General features: G+C 45.0%; 2 protein-coding genes across 2 annotated transcripts; one reads left to right on the forward strand and one right to left on the reverse strand.

Annotated features, from left to right (window-relative positions):
• Positions 1 to 2,635: 2,635 nt before the first annotated feature.
• LOC136528188 (probable E3 ubiquitin-protein ligase XBOS36) lies at positions 2,636 to 7,139 on the forward strand. The gene is made up of 7 exons (XM_066521115.1): positions 2,636 to 3,250; positions 5,049 to 5,108; positions 5,363 to 5,434; positions 5,575 to 5,957; positions 6,069 to 6,212; positions 6,336 to 6,451; positions 6,529 to 7,139. Exons 1-7 carry the CDS (start codon positions 3,074 to 3,076, stop codon positions 6,822 to 6,824), a joined length of 1,248 nt encoding a protein of 415 aa, XP_066377212.1. The 5' UTR covers positions 2,636 to 3,073; the 3' UTR covers positions 6,825 to 7,139.
• Positions 7,140 to 7,352: 213 nt separating this feature from the next.
• On the reverse strand, positions 7,353 to 16,140 carry LOC136528189 (uncharacterized). Its single transcript, XM_066521116.1, has 7 exons — positions 16,013 to 16,140; positions 14,940 to 15,038; positions 14,324 to 14,386; positions 14,054 to 14,131; positions 12,497 to 12,686; positions 10,549 to 10,632; positions 7,353 to 9,723 (listed from the first exon to the last, which is right to left on the reverse strand). Exons 2-7 carry the CDS (start codon positions 15,018 to 15,020, stop codon positions 9,236 to 9,238), a joined length of 984 nt encoding a protein of 327 aa, XP_066377213.1. The 5' UTR covers positions 15,021 to 15,038; positions 16,013 to 16,140; the 3' UTR covers positions 7,353 to 9,235.
• Between the last annotated feature and the right edge of the window lie 7,777 nt (positions 16,141 to 23,917).

The raw sequence follows: 23,917 nt of genomic DNA on the forward strand, positions 1-23,917 counted from the left end.
TGTATTATTTCAATAATTATCTCATTGCCACTGAGATATTATTATGATAAAAAGTAACAATCAAAATGTATAACCAAATCTGTTAGAGTAAATAGGAATAGACCATACTGTCTACTCACGTGGGGTGTTAAACTAAATTCCACCCCAACACATGTGGATTGAAGTGAATCCGACAAAATCCACACCAAGCCTTAAGGGTATATGCGTGATTAGTGTAGCACCACAAACTACATCTCATCTCGCTAGCAGAATGTAGATACAAAGGTGAAAGATGTTAATACACCGACCACAAGTAAGTAGTACAATTTTGCTTGCACGTGTTTGATCTCTCGTTTCGTGATTAAGTTTCACTTATATGTCGGCAAGGAGACATAAGGAGCCAACAGTAGGTGGCTAGCTAGGTCCTCAATGTACAATCAAAAGGAGATACAGGCCCTTTTGGATCCAATAGTTTATAGTTGATATTAGCTAGCTACTTTTAAGTTGAGTGTTATTTGGATCATAGAGCTAAAGGTGGATGAATTGATGGTTTTATCCATAATGCCCTTCACCTTCTCGAGATATATGGGATGGTAAAATTGTCTTAGCGATCTATTAGCTGGGCTAGGAAGCTAGTGAGATACTCCCCCGTTCTAGAAAAAATGACGTTATCAAGTTTGACCAGCTTTATTAAAAATATTAGCAACATTTATATCACTAAATAAATTAATATGAAAATATATTTAGCAATTCATCTAATGGTACTAGTTATGCATTATAATATTAATATTTTTTATATATAATTAGTCAAAGTTAAAAATATTTGACTTCTCGGATAATGAGAATGACATTCTTTGTGGGACGAAGGGGTTGTTAGCTAAATATGTAGCCAATAATTAGCTAGGCTTGTTTAGATCCACCTTCAGCTATTTTTAGTAGCTAACTGTTAGTTGAGTCGATCTAGACTTAGGACCATATATGTGACAACAAAAAGAGAGAAAGGACATGTTAGTTGTTACACTTGCCAAGTGACAAGAGAGAGAAAAGGACATAGTGAATTAGCTGAATGCTAGTATGAATTGATGTGGAGTTGTTATACCCGATTTAGAGTTATTGGTAGGGGGTTACATACTAGCATGTACTGCCTCAAATTATGTTTATATAGATTGACCCGCATAATTGCGCGACTAGTATAATATCATTTAATCTTTTTATACAACTTAGCTTGGATTCTTCTCATCCGCTTTACTCTAATGCCCTACTCGAAAGCCAAAGGTTTCATTAGAGTTTGTACTCACCAAAACTAGTTGTTCCTCACCATGAGGGATCTGCGTATTATATCTCTGTCTATTATTGTTGGTTACGCCACGACCTCAAGCATATATGAGCCCAATCTTGGTACAAGAACTCATGTTATCTTGTGAAATTCACATTTACATCCCGCTTTGTTTTTTAATAGCTCTGTCATGTCTCCTTTTTGGCCGCCAGATATCAAGGCCCTGTTCGGCAAGACTTACTGCTGCTGCAGTTGATTTGTAGGGCTGATTTGTTGTGAGAGAAAAACATTGTTTCATAGCTGAAAAAGTAGGGCTGATTCTAGATGATAAGCTCAAGCGAACAGGGCCAAAGTTTTTCCATTAGCTCTAAAGATCAAGCCTTCATTAGTTACCCTGTTAGCTACTAGTCTTATCTTATGAATTTTCTATGCCTATTTTCTCATGTTGATATGTTTAGTTTTTCAACCATTTTTATGTAAAAATATATTTCGAAATGCAACTTTGAATAGCCTTTTATTCCAAAGCAAAGATTCAATCACTTGACTAACATAAAGAAGGTATTTTTGTAATAATAGAATGTGTTGGTAATAGTGAAATATAATGAAGGGGGATATTTCTGGGTTATTTCTTGCGTAATGGCAGCAATGGATCATGTAGAAATGCACTTCAATTTTTTTTATCCGGTCAACGTGGTAACTTCCAGGCCTTGAGAATTAACGCGCTGTTTTTTGTTGGCCAAATAAATAAGATAATAATATATGCCCACGCTTCATTTCAACGACATGATTTCACGCAGATCTTCAGGTACTAGCTATAAAATGGTAGCTTGGATTCATATTTGAAATAAAACGCCACAGTATTATTTCAATAATTATATTATCGCCACTGTGATATTATTAAAGTAAAAAAGAATGGTCAAAATGTGTAACCAGATCGAGTGAATAACCTTTGATCACATCTAAAAATTGTTTGTACGGTAGGGAACCTCCTACAGTAAGAGTGTTTTTTATTCATATATTCGCTGTTAAGATAATAAAAATATATAGAAGAGTTATGTCTCTCGTATATTGAGACCGTAACGACTCTTCTCTTCACGTTAGCTCAAAGGTTTCTGGTCCCTCTTTTTTTTCCCCCACATGCACATATACTGGCTTCGAGCTGGCCATCAGAGGTGTCGTCCATAGCGAAAACCACATGCACGATCGATGCATTTCGTTTAAGATCACGTCCATATCAAAATTAACCCGCTTCCTCCATACACATATTTATAATCAGCAAATCCACAAGGGTGTTCCTGCAAAACAGATCACACACTTTTTTAATCAATACACTAATGCCTGCCTGCCTGCCTGCCCAGCTAATTAATGTAATCTCATATATTCACCAAGAGAGCTACTAGACGAAGAGGTAGATAGATGACCAGAGGAAAACCTCTCATCATCGCAGCCATTGGGTCTCGTCTCGGCAGCTAGCTGCAGTGACCGGCCGGAGAGTTAGCCAGTGTCGTATTCGTATAAGACCACCAGAGGGCAGAGGGACAGGGAGGCTGCCGAGCGCTAGCGGAGGCGTGTAGGCGTAGCTCAGCAGAATCGCCGCAGCCATCTAGCTAGCTAGTTTTTTGCCAACGCCCCGGTCCCCGGCCGGCTCGGCTCCTCGATCACGTTTGCAGCGTGATCTAGCGCCGCCACACGACGCCTCCCCTTGCAAGTTGCAACTACTCGAGCTACTAGCTAACTGGTGGCCAGCAGGTAGAAGAAGAAGTAGCTCACTGCTCACGGGCGGCCGGCCGGCGCGGCGGCGCGCGTGAACGACGACGCATGGGCAACGCCCTGGGGTGCACGGGGCTCGGCGAGCGGCTGGCGGCAGCCGCGAGGGACGGCGACGCGGCGGAGGTGCGGCGGCTACTGGAGGCCAACCCGGGGCTCGCCCGCTGCGCCGCCTTCGGCAGCCTCAACTCGCCGCTCCACCTCGCCGCCGCCAAAGGCCACCACGAGGTACGTGCCGTTGCCGATAACGCCGGAGGTGCACCATAAGCTGCTGCTGTGTTGGCGTACTAGAGCTAGCATGCAAGCGCACGCTAGCTCTCTCTCCGATTTTTTTTACTACTATAGAGTATATATATATAATAGTTTTGCAAAACAACTGCTAGCTATAGCAAAATAAATATCATAGATTGTTTATTTTCAATCTTTGTTCACCGATCTTGCTTTTATATTTGTTGGTCAGTGCGTGCAACTTAATTGGTAATAGGGACAAGAAAAAAAAAGGTGTTAAGTAGTTTGAGCTTTAGCTAAAAAATCAATACGCCACGTCTTGAGCTTGAGGAAGCGTAAATACAAAGATAGAGTGTGTGTATATGAGCGTTAGAGCATATCCTGACAATCTTTCCTTGTCTATTTTGACTTTTAGGTACACTGCTTTTTCTTCCTGCATGCATCTCAATGCTCCATGTGTCTTTTTTCTTTACCAACAACAACAAAAAAATGTCCAGCAGTGCTCGAATTTGGAGCCCATAACAACGTTTCAGGCATGCTTGCATACGTGGCACGTAATTAAAATTTCAACTAGGCTAGTAGTAGCAGTAATAAAGTGACTAAAACATGTCCATGCACGGGTAGATCCCCTTGACATTTTTAGCTTTTTTTTTATGAAATTGCTGCGTTCAATTTGTGTACGTATAACTGTTATATGTACCCAAATTTAACCTAGAAATTTTATAAAAAATATATATATGAGCATCAGTCTATTTCCACACAAAAAAAATGTTTAAAAAAAATCTTGCATTCTAAAGGAGTCCTTATTCTGCTGTCAATCAAACTTTTTGAGATAAATTCGTGAGGCGACACCGGACCTAAAAAAATCTTGCCAAAACCATATATAGATCAAACCAAGATCATTTCGTTATATTAGCATGTGACGAACCAAGGAACAGTCCGTGACGTGTTTTTAATACAAGATGTAACGTTGAGCAAGTGGCCTCCTAATACGGGATTACTATTTCTACACGTTGTTGTCGCCTGCTGAGCGATGACGATTGGTAATAGTAGTAGATCCAGCTTTTTTGTTTGTTTGATTGGTTGACTCGTCATCATTTTCGTCCTTGAAAGTTGAATACAGGAGGGTGTCACGCAGAATTAATAACTAGGACAGTGACACAAAATCTACCGCCACACGTATTTTTCCTTCCAGAGAATGTGAAAGGGCCATCTCGTTCCCAAATAAACTCTTTGAAATTTCCTCATGTTGCAAACATTTGCCCACACGCTGGTGGGCAACAATTAATGGAAAAAATAAACCGAAATGATTTTAGTTCTCGGGTGCACTCAAATATCACAGACGACCATTCATAGATGTTGCTATCAGTGCATGCATGCTAATTATCGGTCTGTTCGCTTGTTGGTTTCAGCCAGGGCTTATCAGCCATCCAACAGTGTTTTCCTCTCACAACAAACCAACACCAGCTGGGCTTATTAGCCCAGAAACCAACCAGCGAACAAGTTGTATGTGTCATCTCGCTCCGATCCCCTCATATATATTAATGAAAAATACGTGCAATGCACCCTCGATCCAGGAAGAAAAATCGCATCATCAGTAGACAATCAAAGCAAAAAAGGACGCTACGAAAAGAAAAAATCGCTGCCAAAACGGTTGGGACGACGACCTACAGTACGCTCCAGCTGAGCATCAGCCTTAAACTTGGCGTGTACCCTGTTGTCGATCTTGTGAATTGTGATTCGTTCGTTCGTTCGTCCTAATCCAACTCCTGTATGTAACAATGGTCGTCATCACCAGATTGCTGCGTTGCTGCTGGAGAACGGAGCAGATGTGAATGCCAGGAACATTTACGGTCAGGTAATTCAATTAAACCGCTCCGATCCATCCAACGTCATTCTTTATTATCTATTAATTCGTAAACGAACCGTTGAAGATTGCACGACTCGATCGGGTCTCTGTTGACCGTCCCGAGCCGTGCAATCTTCTACGGGCCGGGAGCTCTGCCGAACATTGCCCTCGGTTGGTTTACGGATGCAACTAGTTTCCGGTGTATTGTGTTTAAATCCTGTCAGCCTCATGTTTTTGATACAAACACGTGGGTCAAATTGCAGACGGCGTTGATGCAGGCGTGCCGGTTCGGTCACTGGGAGGTGGTTCAGACGCTGCTGGTTTTCCGATGCAACGTGAGTGAATGCAGCACAGTGCTGCTGACAATGCCAGATTTTGATCGTTGCAATTTGCAATGCTTGGTTGGTTGATTTGTGTGGTCACAACACAACTGATGGTGGTTGGACTTGTACACGTACGGTGGTTGGCTGAACAGGTGTCCAAGGTGGACAGCCTGAGCAGCCGGACGGCGCTGCACCTGGCGGCGGCCGGCGGCCACGTCAAGTGCGCGCGCCTGCTTCTCGCCGGCGCCGGCGGCAACGGCAGCAACGCCAGCAGCAAGCTCGTGAACAGGGCGGCCAGCGGCGGCGTGACGGCGCTCCACCTGGCGGCGTTGCACGGGCACGCCGACTGCGTGCACCTGCTCATCGACGAGCGCGCCGACGTCGCCGCGCCCACGCTGCCCTGCGCCGCGTCGCCCATGACGTCCATCGGAGCCGGGAGCACGCCGCTGCACTACGCCGCCTCGGGCGGCGAGGTCAAGTGCTGCCAGATCCTCGTGTCGCGAGGAGCCGACAGGACCGCCGTCAACTGCAACGGGTAATGTAATTGAAGGAATTCTTTTCTTTCTCTTTCGTCCATGTCGTCGGCCAGTGAGGCGGTCACCGTCCCGTCCATCCCATGACGCTCGGATTATTCTCGGCTAGTCAGGTGGCTCCCGGTGGACGTGGCTAGGACGTGGGGCTGCCATTGGCTGGAGCACGTCCTGTCCCCCAAGTCTCACCTGCCCATCCCCAAGTTCCCGCCCTCCGCCTACCTCTCGTCGCCGCTCGCCAGCGTGCTCACCCTCGCAAGGTACCTACCCATCTCCGCCGTTTCTTCAGTAGTAACTGTAAGGATCGTCACGAGCAGTGGAAAGGCAACTTCGTTCTGATCACGGATGGATGGTTTGGTACTTGGTTGGTGAACGACATGCAGGGACTGCGGCCTGGTTCTGAACACGTCGCCGCCGGAGGTCCTGGACGGCGGCGCCGACGACGACGGCGACGCCTGCGCAGTCTGCCTCGAAAGACCCTGCACCGTCGCAGCCGAAGGTTCGTTCGTTAGTCTCTAGTTATTAGTTACAAATCTCTTCTTGGAAATGCTAACCCTGTTCGTTCGTTCATCACAGTGTGCGGGCACGAGCTGTGCGTCAAGTGCGCGCTGGACCTGTGCTCGGTGATCAAGTCCTACGACGTGCCGGGGATCGCCGGCACCATCCCCTGCCCGCTCTGCCGGAGCGGCATCGCCTCGTTCAGGAGACGGGCGGCGGACGAGGACGAGCCTGACGTGAACGCCGGCGGTGGCCGCCGCCGCGGCTCCGGCGACCACCAGGCGTCGTCCAGCCCGGAGAAGAAACGGAGCTCGGATTCCGACCAGGAAATCCTCCCCTTCTACTGCGCTCCTCCTCCCGCCGTCCTGTCCTGAGTCCTGAGTCCTGACCGGCGATGCAGGCATGCAGTTACAGGATGCAGAGAAGCTACTGCATCATCACTTCGTCGGTAGAAATCTGCAGGATACAGCATGGGTAGATACACACAGCAGAGACGGACAGATTGTTTGGTTCTGTTTGCTGATGCTTGCCGGCGGCATTGGTGGATTTTATTTTATTTTATCTTATTTTTATGGTGGTTCACCTGGCATTAGCTTAGTGTAACATATTGGTTTGTTGTACAAAGAAAGGAGGAACATTCTTTTGCTGTAAAAAAGAAAATGGGGTTGGTTTCGGGTGTTTTGACTCATGATCCTTTGCTGCACTCCGAATAGCACTTTTCATTTACGGACGAATTGGTGGAATGGGTACAGGATTTGACAATTGTATAATGTGAATGAAACTTTCATTATATATACCTATATATAAACTCTGCTTGATGCAAGCATGACAAATTTTACAAGCACTGTTAGAGTACAGTGTGAAGGTAAAGGTTAACATCCCAATTCAGGTAAAAGTAGATGGTTTCAGGATTTCTTTTCTTTTTCTTTGAGAGAGAGAGTGTGGCTTGGGAGAAGCATGTAGGAGTACAGTACAGGTGCCTCCTCTTTGTTAATGATGAGATCAACGTTCAGCAGAAAATCACAAATCTGAAACTGAATCTTAGCACTAGAGCCTGCTTCAGCATTAGAGACTTAGAGTTGTGGCACCAGCTCTTCAGCAGGTTCGGCCTGCAGGAGCTCACGCCAAGTCCTGAGGGCACGGTCTTCGCCTAATGGTGGCACAGGGTATAGACGATTACAGGTGTGGACTTGCATAAGGGGTTCAAAACTGAGTCATCCTTGGTGCCTGGATGCTCTGGAAGCAGTGTAATGACATTGTTTTTCAACAATGGCTCTCCATCTGCCCAGTTACTCCTTACGAGCAGTGAATGATAAGATACACATGTGGTGCCATGCCGGTGCTAAGGGTCTGGTGGCTTTAGAAGCCACAATACAGTGCTTCTGCCACTGTGTGGTGCTGAGGACGAAGACTGACCAGTGTGGTACTGACCACCATATACAAATCCACCGCCTCAGGCAAACCCTTGTCCATACATGCTCTGCTACTCGGTCTGTCCCCGAGCTACAAGTGTCTCAAAGTTTGGGAACTGCTCAGGCTCACTCTCAGCCTCTGTCTCTGTCTCCTCTGAGCCTGCCGGAGACACATCTAAACCAGCATGCATCTTAAGCTCCTTTAGGTGTCTCGTGTTCTCTCGGATCCTCTGTGAATCTTTCTTTCTTGCTTGCCTCTCCTTGTGCACCTTCTCATGTGTGCTCTTGCACATAGACAAAATGGTCTTCAGAACCTTTACGATGGACGAGGAGTCATGGTCCCTATCTGACCTAAACTCTGGAAAGTCCCACACATGGGGAATGCCAGACTGACAGGGGGCACCCATGGCGCCTGCTGAGGTGCTAGTTGCTATTGTGCCTGCTGCTGTGGGTGCTGTTGTGCCTGCTGCTGTTGGCTCACCTTCGGGAGCTGGAGGGGGAGGTACAGTGGGATTCTTGGCTGGCACTAACTGCAGAGGCTTATGCTTGAGATCATTCAGAATTATCCTTGTCACATCCCCTGCCACATTCTCTAACATGATCTTGATGTAAGGTGCCAAGCCACAATAGTTCTGAGGGTTCTGTGATATGATCTTGATCTCCTCCCACACAAAGTCAAATACACTAAAAGGTGGGGCCCTTTCCCTCATCCTAGCAAGCAAATTTCTCATGTAGTTGGGCACATGAGAACCATATCCCTCTCTAAGATAGATCGTCTTCCTGAACATCCTGTTGAGAATGGAGAAGTAAGTGTACAAGCCATTTACCTTCTCAAAATTTCCTTGATTTGCAGCATGGTACATGAACTTGGTCCTCGATGCAGGCAACACATGCTCGCTGTGAATCTGAGGACGACTCAAGTCATTGCCACTAAAGCCAAGTACCTTAGCAAACATCTCATATGTAATGGAGTAATCTCCTCCATTAAGTCTCCAATGCTAGTTTCTTCTATGTTCAGCCCTTTCATCAAAGAAAGCAGTAGCAAAGAATTGGGCTATCAACTCCACATTCCAATCTCTCCTATAACCCAAAAGTGTCTTCAACCCTCTAGAAGTGCATGCATCAATGATCTGGTTCAAGATTGGGTCATTGTGCTTTTTCATGCTTTCCCAATCTATATACTGAGACACCAGGACTGGATTAGCCTTTGAAATGATTACAGTCTCACAGAAATCCTCTTGAAAGCGAGTGTGAAACCTAAAGTCAAAAGCATCTCTAGGTGTACTCCTAGGATCCACTCTCCTCGAATCTCTCACAACCTTAGTCATACCTTCATACATGTAATTGGTTAGAGTTCTATACGGAGCTCCTGGCTAACGCATTCGAAGCATGAATCGATGCTGAATAGGAGCTTGATGACTTGACCTTGACCCATGCTGCCTTGGAGTCATACCAGCACCCATGTAATTGGTTGGAGTTATATGCGCAGGAGCTGATGGCTTTCTCATTTGAAGCATGACTGGATCCTGAATAGGAGCTTGCTGACTTGAGCTTGACTCATGCTGCCTTGGAGCGTTTCTTTTGCCATGAGGACGCTCAGATGGCTCATCTTCCTTTATCTCTTCCTCAGTTTCATCATCTGTGGAGGTGCCAGGTAACTCAGCTTCCTCATCAATGTGCGAAGTGCCTCGGGGAAGATCCTCACTAGCTAGCCGCTTAGCTGCTAATCTACTCGGCCTGTGAACAGCCCCGCTGTCCTCAGGAGCATTTGCTGCTCCTGTGGCCCCGGTGTCGGTGCTATGCCTTCCCCTCACAGCCCTTCTCTGACGGGGATCCCTTCTAATATACATCTTTGCTGACCCTGAGATCAAAAGATAGATAAAGTTTGCATAAGATATCAGGTAAATAAGATAGAACATTTGAAGCACAAGGAATTTAAGTTTGTGCAAATTTGAAGGTAGGCTGCAAAAACAGGCTTAGACAGTTTTAGAAACAGGCTTAGCCAATTTTAGAAACAGGCTTAGCCAGTTTTTGTAAACAGCCAAAAATTTACACAAACATGCTCAACTGAGAGATATAACAATGATGTAATCAATGGAAGTGATCAAGGGCTTGGATAGATTGGATGCATTTCTCAAAACTCAATTTTGGGAGTTCTTTGCAAAATCAGGCTTAGCCGGTTTCAGAAACCAGCTAAGCCAGTTTTGGCAGTGTACACCCAAATTTTGATTTCTTGCAATGTAGCCAAACAAACTGATTTTTCCTTCAAGGTATAGCAATTAGGGCATCGATGGAACACTTCTACCAAAGGGATTCAAAAGACATTTGCTATACCAGTATAACGCCCTCAAAAACGCAGGCGTAACTATGTTTCCAAATCTCCCAAGCAACTAAGATTATCAGTGAATTAAGCCCTTTCTTTACCTCCTTCGGCATCATCGACACTACTGGAGAAGTAGTGATCATGACAAGGAGGGGGGCACCAGATATCGTGTCAATCAATTTGTCTAGCTAGCTTCCTGTTTTGTCTAGGTGTTTATGTGCAGCCCCTTAGTCATGTTGCATGTTCCTAGTATAAGCCAACAAGAATATGATAATGGAATAAAATGGGTTGCACCAGAATGTAGCATTTAAAACATAAACACAAAAAAGTACCAGCAACAATATGGTATAAGATAAGACTAACCAGATTTAACAACTGGAGATGGTGGTAGGATATTCACAGATAGGTCAGCTAAAGTATGTAATGCATCAAGAGCTGAACTTTCATCTGCAAAACAAGGGCGGATTGATGGTTTGCACTGTATAGACGTAATGAAACAAGAACTAACAGGTTACCCTAAAACTAAATAAGCATCACACTGAAGTAGTAGAGCATGAGTGTATATCAAAACCAAATGACTAAACTAAAACGAACACTTAGGACATATTTATGGCAGGAAAAACTCAGTCTGATACCTGACAAAAATTTATAGTTCTACCTATGTTTCCCAGGTTACAGAAATCATTAAATCTTATATTATAGTGCAATGCAACACGTACATAAGACAAACAATATTATAATAGAATTTGGATCATGACAAAACATGAGTTCTTGACATTCAAGGAAGATAATGCAACCACATAAATCAGGTGAAAACATGAAAGGTTTTACAGGTAGGTAAAAGAAAAGAAAACAAGTGTTTCTGGTTAAGAAGAAGAAAAGAAAATGAAATCATTAATTTTTCCTTCATGGAAAAATGTGCTCAGCGCATTCTCTAAAAATAAATTGTGATAAAATTCGCTTTGCTGAAAGAGACAAAAATCTCATGTGCAAAAAGAAACCGCAGAGGGACTTGCAAGGTTAATGGCCGACTACATTGACACCAAGACTGGCCACATTAAGGAATCAGATGGGTTTTTTTGTGCTCTAATACTAGTAAGTTGCAGAATCAATTTAAGAATAATATTTTCACAGTATAAAAAAAATAAACGGTATGTTCTTGAACAAGAAAATTAGACATAACTCAGATCCCTACTAAATAGTAATAACAAATCAAAAAGAGATCTCATGAGACTAGAAGATTATGCTATCTGCATGATTGATACTTGGCAGAATCATATCTAGCATCCGGATTGTTATTATGAGGGATCTTATATCAGATTTATGATCATCAAAAGATATTCGTATTACTGACTTCAAAAACAGGATACGAAGCATAGCCATAGATTTAGGGTACTAGTAACTTCATACTATTGTAAATCCAAACTTAAGATAGATGCTTGTGCAGTCAAGATGTCAATTGACTGATGCTCTGCTGCCTAAAAGCCCAGTGCCAAAATGACTGACATACACTACAGAGCTTAACAAAGTAAACAGAATCCAGAATTATTTTATCTGCATTCTGGTTCTAGTATGAAATAGGACCGTATTCTTTGTTGGCCCTCGATCTCCCTGCACAGGTAAGCAGCAAGCTTACCAGCACACCCACACACACTCACTCGGCTGGAGGTTGAAGAAGTTTGAGGACAGAGAGCACACACACAGCACAACACGAACACAGCAGCTCTGCTGCTTCAGAGGTGTGGCAAACTGAGCTAACTTCCATTGCCTTTTGGTGTAGTATATGTGCAAGCTACGAGTACCATATAAGGTACAAACTACTCCTATGTCCTCTAGGACATGGCTGATATCAGCCCACTACCTGTCCAATTTTGTACTAGATGGCCTATGTTGCCATTCTTGCTACAGCACCTGCAAGCCAATCTCACTAGCTGCCAATCTTACTAGCTGCCAATCTTAATCTGCAGCAACCAAACAAAAGAGAGATTGGGGGAGCAGCAGATTATGTCTTACATTCTTCTGAGCAAACTAAATTGTGTACTCCAAGCTATAGCAACCAAAGCATATCAAAGTCGATTATGAGTTCAGTGACAGAAGAGAACAATCACCGATTTTCATTGGCCTGCTGGAACTAGCTCCCATAATATTGCATTTGTGGAACCAAACCATTATTCCATACAATTCTGTATATCCCAGATTCCCACAGCCAATATAATATCTGACAAATTATGTATGTTTCCTAGCTGTACAAAAATCACTCCTGTCCTGTTACAAAGACCAGACATGTGTACATTGGAATATGTCAAATTACCTCCAAAACGTTTTTTCTTCGACAAAGAAAGGCATCCATAGCTCAATGAAGCAGGCTGAGGTTGCAATAGATAAGTATAATCTGAATCAGATGTCTTAAACACAGATTGAAATTCTGCACGACCACGCTTCTGTGGCCTCGTAGAAGCTTTTGGTGAATCATTGCTTTCTCGATCACTGTTACTTCCATCCTACAGTCCATAACAGATTTCCTTGTCAGTATTTTCAATAAATGTAACTGAAGCATATAGCATTATTCTGAAATGTAATTCATGGCTGCTGAAGCCACATAGCCCATCACATAAGGAGTTGAACCCAGCAAGACAATTCGGTACAATTACTTGTGTGCAACAAATAGTTCCAGATCTTAGCATTTGTGACTGATGCAAAACTAATTACTGATTTTGCATATAATAATAAGCAAAAAAAATGTTTTTGAGGCATTTTTTTCCTCAAACGACGCAGTAGAGCTGTGTCATTTCATTAAGAGAACAAAAAACAAATGGAGGAGAGGCAGAGCCTGTTCCCCCAAGTAACCAATTACAAGACTCTTAGCACCACACACTATGAAAAACAGACGACCACTACCCAAAAAAGCGCCTAAACAGCTATAGGCAGCAACCTACTAAGAAGCTGTTGCAGAGCCTTAGCTCCAGCCCAACACCACAACATACACTCTTCAGTATCAGTAACTACAGCTAAAACTCTTTGAACACAAGGACTAGCACCCTCAAAGACACAAGCATTCCTATGCTTCCACAACTCCCAAGCAACCAGAATGATGAGTGAATTCAATCCTTTTCTTATTTCTTTTGGAACATCCTTGATTGTTTTGCACCACCAGCTAGAAAAACGAGAATCCACTAGCTTCGGTGCAAGGGGAAGCAAGCCCAACACATGAAAGATAGTCGTCCAAACCTGCCTTGCGAAAACACAAGCAACCAGGATAATCTGTATTGTTTCATCAGCTTGATCACATAGGGGGCAAACAGACGGTGAGGAAGTCCTCTTTTTGCAAGGCGGTCAGCTGTCCAACAGCGGCCCTTAATTGCCAACCAAATGAAGAATTTGCAACAGAGAGGGCCCCAAGATTTCCAAACCCACTTCCAAGGTGCAAAAATGATGGTCCCAGTAAAAAAATGCCCTGTAGGCTGATTTGCTCAACGAAGAACTAGACCCCGTAAGCCACCACTGATGATGATCAGGGATGTCCAGATGGAGATTAAAATCATCAACCAAGTCCCAGATTTGCAGGTACTCCACCAGGACCTCTACTGTTAGGGCCCCCTTGATGTCTGACACCCATCTTCTGTTATGCAAAGCTTGAGCCACCGTTTGTTGCTTCACTGCTCTCTTGGGATGTTTTTGAGGCATTGCTAACGATATTACTCTTAAGTACTTGGTCTCAAAGATGCAAACAGAAAAGGAGAAAAATGTCTTGTTCAAGTGTCAACTTCTATGAACATTCACACGATTTTTCATGTATTTGAGAAAAGAATTAAACAAGACATGGAAATAGTAACCCCTATAGTGTTTGACCACTTAAATATAGTCTCACCAGAATATTGTAGTGATCGGTCATCATTGCAATTAACCCCGCAGCAGTTGCTGTTCCCTCCAGAAGAGATAAGTATGCCTGGATATGCCACATAACTTAATACTCTGGAACAATAAAGCGTATATAGGAATATAGTTGCGAAATTAGCAGAAAAATGTGAGAACAAGCAAACCAACCATTGCTACCTTGATCCATTGAACTGATCTATAGAAATTTAGGTTATCAAATGGAATGGGAGTGGGTGTATAACATGACCAGCCCAATACTTACCTTATACATGTTGTAAAGAGACTCCACCATGTCAGATGTTCTATCATGGATAGCACCAGCAATCTAGAAAGTGAAATGAAAAATCAGTAAATTGAAGAAGGTACCTGATAGGAACCCTAGTCCTACCGGGAACTGATCTCAGGTTGTATGAGTGGGAGGGGGAAGGTCGAGGCTTGAGCGAGCGAGGAAGACGCCGCGGAGGCGCGAGAAGGCAGAGGATGGAGGCGCTACAGGACCGTCGCTACAGTGCCGCGGTACTGTTCACGGCAGGAAGAAGGAAGAAGGCGGCTAGGGTTTCTCCCGGCTCCCTGAGGAAGCCGGAAACAATAGTTGTTTCTGCTTAATTAATCCCAAAGGGTGTTTACAATATATATAAGCCTCTCTCTAATAAATAATAGGAAATTATCTCTAAAATACTATAAAATAGAATAACTATGGGCTTTTAGCCCCCTCTGACCGGCAGCCTCCCTAGCTGTTGTTGGGCCTGCGCCTATAGGGAATGCCGGTCATAACAGTACCAGAGTTAATGATTTAACATATTGAATGTAGGGAAGTGCAACTCAAATTGATGCCTTTCCCTTGTATCAGCTGTGCCTATGAAAGCTTAAAAACAGACCTTTCTCCAATCTTTTCCATGTTTTCTGTAGGCACCATAGAAGCACTCGAGCTCATCCTTGCTCCACTGAGACCCAAGCATGTCTGATAACTTTTTCTTCTGCAAATGAGTTTTTATTTTATCAGAAGGTATTGCTAACTACTCAAATGCATTAGCAGCACCCAAAACCATGCTTGAAACCACACTTTTTCCTTGAAAAATAAGATATCTAGGGGAAAAAACTATTCATTGATAGTCCACAGAATACTACCGTGTCATATTGTCATATAATCACATAGGGATAAATTACATTCTTTGCACAATAAGGAAAATATGTATGTGGGAAGAAGAAAAAATGTTGATTTTTCACATGTACTTACGCTTTACTTTTAGGTACACTTCTTGTATCCTTATTAAACCAATCTTCATTGAAGAATTTGGCATAACGCTTACTTGTGTTTCTCACTTTTTTAGCTGAAAACATTCAAAATCACTAATACTACCAGAAAAAACACAATTCACTGGACATCATTGCTGAGCTCTTCACTTCAGTAATATTTTAGTTAACAAGGAAAAGGAGAAAATCAATAGAACAATTTGAGTACAAGACTATTCTTGTACATGAACAATCACCATAATCAAATATGCGTCGAGATTGATACAAATCCTCAAATATTAAAACCACCATCACATCCTCTAATCAGTGCAACGTAGGATGGTGTATTCGCCTACATGCACAAATATCTTTTTTAACATTGAGAAATAGTTTACAAACCAATAGCACAAGGATTTCGTGAAAGGCTTGGCTCTCGACATTTCTCAGCATTCATTGCATTATAGAAAACAACCCTCTACCTTTTCCACATTAACGAAGTAACGATAGTTGTCTAAGAGCCCTACAAAGGTATGGTGTTACTCCTTCCAACACCACAAGGACACTAACTAGCTGCAAAACCCCATCCTAGAGTAGTGGTGGAAAACTGGAAGCAACCATGAATTTGGGCAACCCACGCCACAGCACACAAAACCGACAGCTTGTTTTTACCGCCGGAATCGGGGTGGGGTGGGGTTGGAATGTGGCAGCAGGGTCTTACTAGGAGAGGCCTTGATCCTCAGCATCCGGAGAGGCAGGGAATCGCGGGGCCGGAGAGTGGAGTCACAGGAGGCGGCCCCCGCTGGAACGGAGACGCAGTTCCCTGGTCGCCACACGAAACGGGGTCACCGTTGCCTCCCGCAAGCAGGCGAGAGTGCGCGAGGCCACGACCGGCGCGACTACGAGCCCTCCTCCGGCGAGCGGCAGATCTGCAGGCGGTGGAGGGGGTGAAGGGAGGCGCGGGGCATTGGGGGAACAGAACACTAGTGTGAGCAAGGGGCGCGGGGAGGTGGGCGGACCGGCGGAGGGAGGGGCGCGGGAGGAGAGAGAAATGGAAAAATCGCGGCGAGCTACGCGGCCGTTCGCGTTCGGGTCCTATGGCGATTTGCCATGGGTTGGGCCCTACCCATGCCTTGCCTGGAAATCTATCTTGATGGGCCAGCCTCAGAGCCCACGAGCACCAGTTTTCTCCAAACTCCCATATTTTGAGCTCATAGTAAGGAAAAGAAATACTTTAGACACCCTCAACTTTGACAATAATCCAATTCCCTCTTCTTTATAAAACCAGGCTTTTAACCCTTTTATTTAATTTAACATTTAAAAATGTTTTTACCTTGGGTGGTTTTTCTAACGTAATGCCACGTCAGCCATAAAAAAGGTAAGCTTGACTTCTTTAATAATCTAGAGAGGTAAATTGGACAACAATTATTTTTTAAAATATTTTCTTAACAAATTATGCAATTAAAAAATCTAAAAAAGGAACAAGAATTGTTGGGCCTCGGTGATTTACAAACCTGGCCTATCACCGCAATCGCACGCTGATCTAGGGTGCCTAGATGGACAAGTGTGAGTGATCCCAATGCCTTGCTAGAAAATCCTGCAACGCGCCCCTATTCCTTGGTCGCTGCCCTAACCCCAGTGCCATTCTCCCCACAAATCCTCTACATGAATTCCTTCACGCAATCTCCTTCCCCGTTCATATACTCCTTCGCATAAATGTTTCTACAAAGAATGATAACTAGGCAAACTTGTTAGAATAAAAGGAGGCCCTAATAAGTACTACTTCTAACTTATGATTTAGCAAACCTAGGGTGAACAAGAGCTACTCAACCTAGTGATCAAGAACAACTAAGATATGTCACTAGAAAAGTGAAACAACTAGCAAGCCAAACACCCTAGGAAGACAAGTCCTACTCTTTCTACACCAAGGATTGAATAGCACAAATGTAAAGCACATGTGTAGAGTGAGCAAAACACACAAAGAGGGTGACACAAGATATATCTCCGTGGTTCAGTGACTTGCGAGTCCAAGGATCACCGCTCCTCTAAAATAAGCACAACAATCCCTCAAGGTTGGTCCAACATGAGCACTTGTGTATGAACCGGCTCGATCACAAGTTATTCCAACAAGCCTCGATATCCACTAGAGTGTATATTCGCCTCTCTGTCAAGAATGAACCCAATAGCCCCTTACAATCGATCTCTAAAGCACCTCACAATCTCCAATTGAGTGCTTCACGGAATCACCGTAGCTCCAAGCTATCTAGGTGGCGGCAACCACCAAAGAGTAATAAAAAATCTATAGGGAACACAAACCACTAGTGCCACTCCAATCACAACAAATGCAACCTCTAGCAATAAAATGTGAGTGGAGAGGTTTCTTGAGCTCTAATGAGCGTGGGTGTCAGTTAGGAGTGCCAAGAGAGCATACATGCCTGACCACACCCTCTATATATAAGCCAACTCAAGAAACTAGTCATTACCCACTTAATGAGTAGTCTTCATACTCACCAAAGGTCTCCAATGGTAGCACCGGAGCCCCAAACGATCACTGACAACTGTGTCAGAATCTAGCCATTACGCTATTTAAACTCCGATGACCACCAAACAATTCTAGTGTGATCTCAAGCCAACTTTGCACACAAAATAACCTCTCTAGAATTATGCTATGGTGCAACCATAGTCTCTAGTGTCCTACATTGGAGGGTTTCGGTGCTCCATTTGAAAACACCCGCGCATAGCCTCTCATTGACATGTGTCAGAGCCTAAGCCGGTGCTACCACTCTAGTGAGTGTGGAAATGTAAGGTTCACACTCATAACACCATTGTGCATGGCTGTGTAAACGAAGCTCCAGTGACTACCGGGGAAATCCTCTCTAACACCTTTTTCAAATAGCTAACTCTTAAGGGTCTTCCATAGGACAACCAACACCTTTAGCACTAAGTTAGCAATTTCAAAATATTTTTAAAAGGTTTTCTCTTACTTCCATATCGCGCCACTCGACCTAACACATATACAATGTTAGAACTCACCTAGTGACACTTGATAATCATATTAACCAAAGATTTTTCCTTTTTATAGTATGACTATCTATCCTAAGTCTGTCCAGTTCACTTCTCTAGTCACCTTAAGTCATTGAAAGCAAAAGCCTATCATATACCTTTGCTTTGCTTTGCTTTCATTCCCTTCATCTCCATCCATCAACTCTTTTCATCTTGAGGCTTTGCACTTCATAATCCTAGCCACCTCATCATGGCCTTCATGATGTTGGCTCAAGATAAGTTTGTGGATTAAGTCACATGTTCATCTCACATGAAATGCATTAGTCCACTAATGTTGTCACCTAATTACCAAAACCCAATCGGGTTTTTCACTCGCGGGAGGAGAGGAGGACGCCGAGGTGATCAAGGTGCTTCAGCCACATCGCGCTCCTAGCCATCACCGCCGCCTCCTCAAAGAAGTTAAAGCAATGCACATCGAGCCCTATTGTCAGTCCCACTGTTACTCATGGATCAACAATGGTTAACATTTCTCGACATTGGCCATCACCAACTAGGCAACACATACCAAGACGCTGGCCATCGCTGCTAGCCGCATGAAGAAAATCTGGTAGTGCATATCAAGGGTGCCTGTCGAGCATGCTATCAGCCGCGAGGCTCACTACCCATCTGTTCACACTCCAGTCTGGGACTCCAAGGTAACCGTCCAACCATCTCTTGATTCAGTGCCATATCACTGCCACAATGGAGAAGCAACACAAGTTTTGCTTCTCCATCATCTCTCAGAAGCCATCGCCTGTCGTTGGGTTGTTGATCCTTGTCGTCGAACTTGGGTTGCTGGTGTCTCACTGCCACAACCAAGATGTAGCTTCTGAAGCTGGCTCCCAACGCTAGGCTTGGTGTCCCATAGCTATGTTGGCTTGTGGGCCTTATTCAACTTCTTGGACAAGGTGGTCGGATTCATCAGGAAGATGGATCACGACGCTAGGTTTGGCGCCCCACGGCTGCGCCAACCTTGTTCAACTTCTTGATGAAGATGTTCGAGTTCATTAGGCAGGACACCGCCACCTTCCCTTGACCCATCTATGCTACCTACTCTGGTACACAGTCGTAGATGAGTCTAACACATTTTCTCTTAGGAAAAAAGAGAGATTTTTTTTTAAAAAAAAATAAGAACTTTGCTACATGGAATGTGTGTTTGTATTAAATTTTGCTACTTTATTCTTTTTTCCTAAAAAAATCTCTTTTTTTGAAGATAAAACATGATAGGATCATCTGTAGCTATGTACTAGGGTAGCATAGATGCGAGTAGGGCAAGGTGACGGGTGTCTGGCCTAATGGACACGGACAACTTCATGAAGAAGTTGCATTCTTGGTGAAGGTGGTCGGATTCATCGAGAAGATGGATCACGACACTAGGTTTGGCGCCCCATGGCTGCACCAACCTTGTTCAACCTCTTGATGAAGGTGTCCGAATTCATCAGGCAGGACACCATCACCTTCCCTTTAGCATAGATGTGGAGCAGGGCAAGGTGATTGGTGTCCTGTCTCATGGATACAGAAACCGACATCAAGAAGTTGCATAGGGTCGATAATCTAATGCAGTTGTGGGCCGTCAAAACTAGCATCATGGGGTAGCTTTCCGATGGATCCGACCACCTTCATCAAGAAGCTGAACAAGGCTAGCAAAGCCAACGAAGCTGTGGGACACCAAGCCTAGTGTTGTGAGCGAGCTTCACAAGCTGTAGTTTGGCTATAGTGATGGTGAGACGGCCAGCAACCCAAGTTCAAAGCGGCAAGGACCAACAACCCAAGGACGGCCGACGACGTTGATAGGTGATGGAGAAGCAAAGCTTTTATTGCTTATCCATTACGGCCAGGGGTGGATTCAGTCTAAAAATACATTGATGTCACCTATACTATATATACGAGTCACCTTCATGTATGAATCCCATATTATAATGGAAATCATGAAAATTCATTTTTGTCATGGGACAACATTAAATAGGCCCGAATCTGCCCCTTTATTGTGGGGATGGTGGCACTTAATCAAGAGATGGTTGGAGGGATTACCATGTGGTTGTTGCTACCAGATCAGAGTCTAAGCAGATGGGTGCACGTCCAAGGCGTCCTTGATGTTCACCGCTAGGTTTTCTTCGTTACTACAGAATTTTTTTGGAAGGCCATCAAAATCGCTTTACCCAAGTAGGCAAGCAGTCCATATGTAATGAAAGGTTTGCGATAATTGCTTTTAACCGATGATCTGCAAAGGGGAGAGGGAAAGAATGAGAGAGATGAAGAGGGGAAGAGAGAGAGGGAGATGGAGAGAGCTGTACCTGCCCTGTGTTGCCGCCTTCCACCAGATCTGGCTACCCTCCACCAGATTCCATCAGATCGAGCCCGCGGGACGCAGGACGCCGGCCGTCAGAGAAGCGAGCTCGCTGGACGTTTGGGGCCTCACCGTGGACATCCATCGCCTGGGTGCCCAGCCACACGAGACGGAGGAGGGCCCATGCGTCGCCACCCACGCCGGAGGAAGGCAAGCGTGTAGAGAGTCACAGCCCAGAGAGGAGTCGGAGTAGGAGGCGTGTGGGAGACGGAGTGTGGTGAGGGAGTGGCTACTGCTCTGAGCGTGTGGAGAGGGAGCGGCAGGTGCTCTGCTCTAGGAGTTGCGAGCGCAAGAGAGCCAAGCGTAAGGAGTGTGTGCGGCGGCTAAGAGGTGGAGAAGGTGGAGAGAGGGTTGCCTTTTATAGATAGGGTTTGGAGTGGGCTGCTGATGGGCCTCGGGCCTTTTAATCGAGGCTCCATTTTCGGAGGCGGACCTCTTAAAAGGCCCACCTCCGTAAATTGATTTTAGAATGTGGTTATTTTGCGACCGTCTCTGTAAATCGATTTTACAAGACGGGTAATCATGACCACCTCCATAAATAAAATATCCACATCTATAAATGTATTTTGCGAGACGGTCAATTGTGGCCGCCTCCATAAATGAGACGTCCGCGCACCAAAAAATCCTCATGTATTTTATGACACGGTTGGATTTTTGGCCCCCTTCGTTAATATTTGAGCAATGGCTCGTGATTTTTTTGTAGTAGTGCTTGGTGTGCATCGCCTGGTGTCACCCTCAAGGTGTGCCACTTTGCCTTCTTCACGGGAGCCGCGTGATGCGGGTGAAGCACCCTGATCAACTCCGTGTCCTCAAGGAGCACCGAATTGGGGGATTGCGTGGAGGAATTCATATGGAGGATTTGGGGGTGAATGGCACCGAGATCAGAGGAGGAGTGGGAGACATTGCAAGACTTTTTTTAGCAAAGAGAGAAACTTTACTAGCTAGGTATCGGCAAATTACAATTGGCATGATGGAAGGACAGAGCACACGCAAGCACTTGTCCAAGCCAGGGCGCGGAATGTTTACAACGTCTAGCTAAAAAAGTTAAAGCATTTGCTACTTGATTGCACTCTCTCTTTACTTGGGAACACTTCCAGTCATTCATCAATCGAGTCAAGTCTCTCACCTCCCCTATAATATGGCCAATCTCGGACCTATCCGGTTTATGATTTTTCAAGGAAGACATAACACATGCGCAGTCCGATTCAATAATAACCCGAGTAAGCCCCCATTGATTTTTTTTAAGAATTACACAGTATGACTGAGCTAACAGACCTCGAGATTCACAAAGTCACCACAGGCGCCTCGCTGTTGACGGGGACGTCGCCTGCTACTAAAAGCACAGTGTCATTAAATCCTGAAATAAATTTAGGAAAATACGAGCACATGTGTCAAGTCAAGGACTTAAACCTGGCTGGGCAGGTTCCACCACAAGAAACCCAACCGAGCCCTTGCCCAGCGAAGGCCCTCAGCTACACTCCCACACCTGTCAAAAGATTTCTAGGCTAAAAAGATTACCATCCGGCGCTAAGTCTCGCGCGATGGCACCTACACCAGCTTCACCCTTTTTTTTGGGTAAAGCGTCGGGATCGCTCATGCTTGTCCATCGGGGCGCCCTAGATCGGTACGAATGAAAGCGGGAACGGGAAATTCACGTACCGACCGACACCGAATACCGGAATTCCTGACCGGATATCATTTTCTTGGGAAAAAATGGATTCGGGAAGAAATCCAGGAAAATTCGGCGAATCTGGGATCAAAATCGGTTAGAGTGATTTCTCGACCGAATTAGCGGATCCAGTATTTGTTAAGGAAAACTCCCATGGGAAATTCCCATTTTAAGGCCTCCCAAGTCTCAAGTCTGCAAACGGCCCAACCCACCCCGCCGGCCCACCCAAACCCCACGCCGTGCGGCCCACTCGTCCGTCGTCTAGGCAAACCGCAAACCCAAAGCCACGGGGCCAACCTCAATCGGTAGTTCGGCTTCGGCAGTCGGCACGCCGCCGCCCACCACAACTCACCCGCGCCGCATTCCCTCTCTGGCTCTCCCTCTCATACTCTTAGTCTCTCTCAACTCTCAAGCGCGTCTCCTCTCCTGGGCTCCTGGCGCCTGGCGGCCTGGCCTCCCTCGGTCCCTCCTGGTGCCTTGCCTAGCCGGTGGCCGCCGCCGCCCACCACCAGGCGTCTAGGCCACCCTACTCCGAGTCTCCACCGCCGGCCACCCCTACTACGATTCTCCGATGAGGCGACAATAGATCCACAACTTGGGGGGCTAGGGAGGCAGGCCACACGCCAAGATGAAGCCACCACCAAGTGAGCAAGCTTCTGGTTCTGCATCTGCCTCATCCGCCTCCAAGCGCTGCCTCTTCCTGGAGCCACCCCCACCGGTGAACAGCAGCACCCTCGCGCCTTTTCCAATGGCAGGTAAAGATGTGTGAATTAGTGTATGTTTCATTTATTGGCAAAGATGTTAGATGTGTGAATCACTACATGGGATTGCCTATTGTTAGGGATGAAACTAACAGATGAATATTGTCCCCTTGTGTTTTATTTCTTGTGTGTTAGATGAAACTATCAAACTAACAGATGCATGAGTAAAAGTAATCGAGTAAGGTCCAATTGCTACTGTCATTTTGACTCCCAAATGAATGTTTTTGTTTGGCCATGTTAATATAAATGTACAGCCATGTAAAAAAATCAGATATTGTCTTATTGGTGTCTTTGATTCATACTGGTGTCTTAGATTCATATTGATGTGTTCTATTCTTGTCTTGGCAGGATCTAAGAGGTCAAGTGAAAGCCATGGTAAAGATCTTGGTATATGTCTGTCTGTATCATCTGCAAGTGCAACTCCTACATCTAGTCCAAGTCAAGGTGGCAGTGCTGCTGCTGGTGGCAGTGGTTCAGGTTCAGGTGGTGCTGGTGGCAGTGGTTTAGGTGGTGCTAGCCTAGGTGCTGGTGGCAGTGGTTTAGGTTCAGGTGGTGCTGCCGTTGCAAGTGACATACGTGCTGCTGGTGCGAGTGATATAGGTGCTGCTGTTGCAAGTGACATAGGTGCTACTGGTGCAAGTGATAGAGGTCTTGTTGTTGCTGGAAGAAGTACTGCAAGTACAATCATCGTTGAGGGAGATGAGCCTGTGCAAGAGGGAGATGTACCTTGTGGAAAGAGGCACAAGAGGTGCACATCCAATGTATGGTAGTACTTTACCAAGAAGAGAGTGGTCGTTGAGGACAATG

Source organism: Miscanthus floridulus, chromosome 19, assembly GCF_019320115.1.
Source record: "Miscanthus floridulus cultivar M001 chromosome 19, ASM1932011v1, whole genome shotgun sequence".
In the NCBI taxonomy this organism is placed as follows: Eukaryota; Viridiplantae; Streptophyta; class Magnoliopsida; order Poales; family Poaceae; genus Miscanthus; species Miscanthus floridulus.

Bases quoted from the DNA above. Each gene is read 5' to 3' on its own strand.
- LOC136528189 (XM_066521116.1), bottom strand. From the start codon at position 15,020: ATGCTTGGGTCTCAGTGGAGCAAGGATGAGCTCGAGTGCTTCTATGGT. The intron at 10,633-12,496 runs GTAATTTGACAT...CTTGTTTTGCAG, and splicing joins GAAGAAAAAACGTTTTGGAG to ATGAAAGTTCAGCTCTTGAT. The intron at 9,724-10,548 runs GTTAGTCTTATC...TTTTGATCTCAG, and splicing joins ATCTCCAGTTGTTAAATCTG to GGTCAGCAAAGATGTATATT.
- LOC136528188 (XM_066521115.1), top strand. From the start codon at position 3,074: ATGGGCAACGCCCTGGGGTGCACGGGGCTCGGCGAGCGGCTGGCGGCA. The intron at 5,958-6,068 runs GTAATGTAATTG...TCGGCTAGTCAG, and splicing joins ACCGCCGTCAACTGCAACGG to GTGGCTCCCGGTGGACGTGG. The intron at 6,452-6,528 runs GTTCGTTCGTTA...CGTTCATCACAG, and splicing joins CTGCACCGTCGCAGCCGAAG to TGTGCGGGCACGAGCTGTGC.